The 5,000-nt window shown below is 43.9% G+C and overlaps 1 protein-coding gene across 2 annotated transcripts in view; it reads right to left on the reverse strand.

Annotated features, from left to right (window-relative positions):
• LOC122260069 (uncharacterized) overlaps positions 1 to 5,000 on the reverse strand; it is a 51,107-nt gene that overhangs the window by 26,532 nt on the left and 19,575 nt on the right. Inside the window, exons 6-7 of one of the 2 annotated variants that reach the window (XM_086540033.1) lie at positions 2,716 to 2,829; positions 447 to 618 (exon numbers count right to left, since the gene is read on the reverse strand). In XM_086540033.1, coding sequence (XP_086396159.1) covers positions 447 to 618; positions 2,716 to 2,829 — 286 coding nt within the window. Of the gene's footprint in view, positions 1 to 446; positions 619 to 1,694; positions 2,275 to 2,715; positions 2,830 to 5,000 lie in introns of those variants that run through there. The other variant, XM_086540034.1, reaches the window with a different exon arrangement.

Consider the following 5,000-nt stretch of genomic DNA (forward strand, 5'->3'; position numbering starts at 1 on the left):
TAAGGGTGGCAGTCGCTCCCCTCTCCCTTCGAAACCTCACCTGGGAGAGTAAGGGAGGCAGTCGCTCCCCTCTCCCTTCCAAACCTCACCTGGGAGAGTAAGGGAGGCAGTCGCTCCCCTCTCCCTTCCAAACCTCACCTGGGAGCGTAAGGGAGGCAGTCGTTATACTGGTCTGGTCTTCCTCCTTTTCTGTCCCTCCCCTCCCTTCCCCTCCCCTCCTCCCCTCTCCCTTCCAAACCTCACCTGGGAGCGTAAGGGAGGCAGTCGCTCCCCTCTCCCTTCGAAACCTCACCTGGGAGCGTAAGGGAGGCAGTCGTTATACTGGTCTGGTCTTCCTCCTTTTCTGTCCCTCCCCTTCCTTCCCCTCCCCTCCTCCCCTCTCCCTTCCAAACCTCACCTGGGAGCGTAAGGGAGGCAGTCGCTCCCCTCTCCCTTCGAAACCTCACCTGGGAGCGTAAGGGAGGCAGTCGTTATACTGGTCCTGGCACTGAGACCCGTGGAAGTCCGGCACGCAGTAACAGGTCGCGTTGTTATTCTCCATGACGCAGAGGGCACCATTCTCGCACGGGTTGTCCTCACAGAACACGACAGCGTCCTCGCACAGCCTCCCTGTGTATCCTGAGGGGGGGGGGGGAGTAAATAGGATGTGTAGGATTAGTGGAGTGGGCGGGCATAGTGTGGCGGTTGTAGGATGGGGGAAGAAGGATTGCAGGATTTTCGAGGAAATAATGCGAATGAAAGGATCTCGTTGGGGGAACTGTGTTTGTATTAAGCTGTTGCTGAAGAAATGCGATGTATGGATGTCTCTCTTTGCTTCACATAACAGCTGGGTAATTCTTATCTCTGAGAATCTCATTTTCACCCCCACTCTCTTCCCCCTTTCTCTCTCTCTCTCTCTCTCTCTCTCTCTCTCTCTCTCTCTCTCTCTCTCTCTCTCTCTCTCTCTCTCTCTCTCTCTCTCTCGCTCTCTGCCTCTCTCTCTCCTTCTCGCTCTTGCTCGCTATCTCTTTTTTCTCTCTTCTTCCTTTACTCTCTATCTATCTATCTATCTATCTATCTATCTATCTATCTCTCGCTCTCTGTCTCTGTTTCTCTCTCTCGCTCTCTGTCTCTCTCTCTCTCTCTCTCTCTCTCTCTCTCTCTCTCTCTCTCTCTCTCTCTCTCTCTCTCTCTCGGTCCTCTCCTCTCTCTCTCTCACTCTCCTCTTTCTCTCTCTTCTCTTCTCCTCCTCTCTCTTCTCTCTTTCCTTCTCTCTCTCTCTTCTTTTCTCTTTCTCTCTCTCTTCTCATTCTCTCAAAATTATCTCTCTCTCTCTCTCTCTCTCTCTCTCTCTCTCTCTCTCTCTCTCTCTCTCTCTCTCTCTCTCTCTCTCTCTCTCCTCCCTCTGGGGGGGGGGGGGGCGGGGGGGGGGGGGGGGGGGGGGGGGGGGGGGGGGGGGGGGGGGGGGGGGGGGGGGGAGGGGGGGGGGGGGGGGGGGGGGAGAGAAGAGAGAGAGAGAGAGAAGAAAGAGAGATAGATATAAAGATATAGAATATAGATATAATCTATATGGGACTCTATCACTCGCTCGCTCATCTCCGGGGGAGAGGTGGGGGAAGGAGAGAAAAAAGGGGAAAAGGAAAAAACAAAAAAAGGAAAAAAAAACGCAGATCGTATCTAACGGAAGGGGGAAGAACGTCGATGTTCTGACTTACCAAACTGACATGCGCAAGCGAAGCTCCCGGGTGTGTTGAGACAGACCGCGTCATGCAGACAGGGCGTGGTCAGGCACTCGTCCACATCCGATTCGCATGCCCTCCCGCTCCACCCTGCGCGCCCAAACGCCCGCACGCCCGGGTAGCATCAGAGAGAGAAAGAGGGGGTGGGGAAAATAGTGTTAATTAGAGACAGCGTACGAAAAATAACACATAAACAAAAATACCATGCAAAATACGTAAGAATAAATGTATTTGAGTATGGCTTTGTATTTACTGTATGTGTATAAGGAAAACGAAATAAATAAGACATGAAAGGAATACAGAGTAAACAAATAAAAAGATAAATAAAGACTAAATATAAAAATAAATAAATAAACTAAAGGAATAAACTAAATGGGTAAAAAGCGACACATTCAATAACGTTTCTCCACACCGCCGGATGTCGCTTCCACCACGCCAGCCAGAGTTAGTCCCGGGAAAGTGTAAAAGGTCGTAACGGAAAAGGTCACAAGTCAAACATGCGCACACGAGTCACCATAGCCGTCTGAATCCCCATATTCATAACCGTTTTTATTATAATTTATTTCCATTTTCATTATCATTTTTACAACCATCGCTATAGCCATCTTAATAACCATTGCATTTTTATTACCATTTTCATAATGTTCTTCTGGAGTGAGGTGTCCAATTCGGTCTTTACTAATTTCTATGTTTTTTTTTTACATATACTTCCCGTCGCTTACTACTTTCTGTTATCTGTGGGTTTCCCTGTATTTCACGCCCATAATTTTCTGCAGTGGGTAGGATCTCAAGGAGTTTCGAGTTTATCCCAAGCCATGTCGGGCGGTTTTTTCACTTTAGATGTATGTCCTTAACGCGGTTCTCTCTCGCTCTCTCTCTCCCTGGGGAGAGGTGGGGGAAGGAGAGAAAAAGGGGAAAAGGAAAAAACAAAAAAAGGAAAAAAAAAACGCAGATCGTATCTAACGGAAGGGGGAAGAACGTCGATGTTCTGACTTACCAAACTGACATGCGCAAGCGAAGCTCCCGGGTGTGTTGAGACAGACCGCGTCATGCAGACAGGGCGTGGTCAGGCACTCGTCCACATCCGATTCGCATGCCCTCCCGCTCCACCCTGCGCGCCCAAACGCCCGCACGCCCGGGTAGCATCAGAGAGAGAAAGAGGGGGTAGGGAAAATAGTGTTAATTAGAGACAGCGTACGAAAAATAACACATAAACAAAAATACCATGCAAAATACGTAAGAATAAATGTATTTGAGTATGGCTTTGTATTTACTGTATGTGTATAAGGAAAACGAAATAAATAAGACATGAAAGGAATACAGAGTAAACAAATAAATAGATAAATAAAGACTAAATATAAAAATAAATAAATAAACTAAAGGAATAAACTAAATGGGTAAAAAGCGACACATTCAATAACGTTTCTCCACACCGCCGGATGTCGCTTCCACCACGTCCAGCAGATTGTCCCGGGAAATTGTAAAAGGCGAACGGAAAAAGGTTACACAAGTCAAACAAGCGGGCGCACCACGAGTCACCTTAGCCCGCTGATCCTCCATATTCATAACCGTTTTTATTATAATTTATTTCCATTTTCATTATCATTTTTACAACCATCGCTATAGCCATCTTAATAACCATTGCATTTCTATTACCATTTTCATAATGTTCTTCTGGAGTGAGGTGTCCAATTCGGTCTTTACTAATTTCTATGTTTTTTTTTGCATATACTTCCCGTCGCTTACTACTTTCGGTTATCTGTGGGTTTCCCTGTATTTCACGCCAAGAACTTTCTGCAGTGGGTAGGATCTCAAGGAGTTTCGAGTTTATCCCAAGCCATGTCGGGCGGTGTTCACTTTAGGATGGTATGTCTTACGCGGTTTCCCTCTATACTATCTGTATTTTGTGCTGTCACTCTTTTACTTTTTTTCCGTGAATTATGGATATCCAAAACATAAGCAAGTTCTTAAATACCAGTGATTGTGTTCTCAACCATGATCTATTTTGTAAGAATTTTCATAAAGATAAGACGTGGGTTATATTCAATAGATTTATTTTTTTACGATCTGTATCATGTAGGCGAGGAACCTAAACCATAATGCATTTGTGTAATTTAGTGAGTCTGAAAGCATGTTCGCTTATGTGTGTGTTTCTTCAAATCTGAGTGAAGAGTACGCAACCAATGCCAAAAAAAAAAATAAAACTAGAGCAAAAAAAGGCTCCTCAGCCCCTGTCATAACAGGTGTTCACGCAGGGACTCGAGGCAAAGGAAGAGCAAGTCGATCGGTGCCAACACAAAGCAGCGAGTGTCTTCAGCGAGAACTTTTTCTATAGTCTAGATCGACCCTCCGTGACTCAGCACTCTTGAGGCTCGGCGCAACAGCTCCTCGTCCCTTTAAAGATGGCGGGACACGAACGCCATCACGATTCGCCCTTTTTGAAAGTGGGTTGAAGATATATATACTATAAATACGATAAACAAATAAGGAGAACTTTCCTTTGACATATAATAGGAGTCTTAGAGATATACTATAAACATGATATACAAATAAGAATTTTCCTTTGGTATATAAAATTTAGCTCGAACCTCATTATCTAGCATTGTCTGTGCATGGCAATGCATAAGCAGACTAGCATACATGCGTATTGATGTAAAAACAGACCTGTCCTCCCCCCCCCCAAGACAAGAAAACACAGAAAAGTGCAGTAAAATAAAAAGACCAAAATTCAAAAAGAGAAATAAGAGACAGAAAAGAAATTGAAGATAAAAAGAGGAATAGAAAAGAACAAATAAAACAGTAAAAAAACGAGATAAAATTGGATAAAACAAAGGGAATTTATTCCTGATTTCGCCGGGGGCAGGAAGGAAAAAAAACAACAACAACAGGAGAGCACATCAACAATACTCAAGAGAAGAAAGACGGTGGATAAAGTAAGCAGAATGATAAAGCAAAAGAAACAAAAGAGAAAATGAAGGAAATACAAAATACCACCGATGATGGGGAGAAAAGGGGGAAAAATTAAAAGAATATATCAAGGAAGGAAATTCAAGACAAAGAAAAATGTAAAAATAAGAACGGAAGGTTCAAGATAACGAACAGCGTGGAAAGAAAATAAAAACAAAAAAATGAAAGAAATTAAACTCGCGATAACGTAGAATATGTGAAGGAAAAAAAAACTCAAGATTAAAACTAAAGAAACTCAAAAAATCAAAAGAAAACTAGAAGAGAAAACGGAGGAAATTTAATATAACAAAAATAGAGAATAACAAGACAGGAAAT

The sequence above is a fragment of the Penaeus japonicus genome, unplaced genomic scaffold (genome assembly GCF_977035675.1).
Source record: "Penaeus japonicus unplaced genomic scaffold, GWHDUDI00000001_assembly GWHDUDI00000009, whole genome shotgun sequence".
In the NCBI taxonomy this organism is placed as follows: domain Eukaryota; kingdom Metazoa; phylum Arthropoda; class Malacostraca; order Decapoda; family Penaeidae; genus Penaeus; species Penaeus japonicus.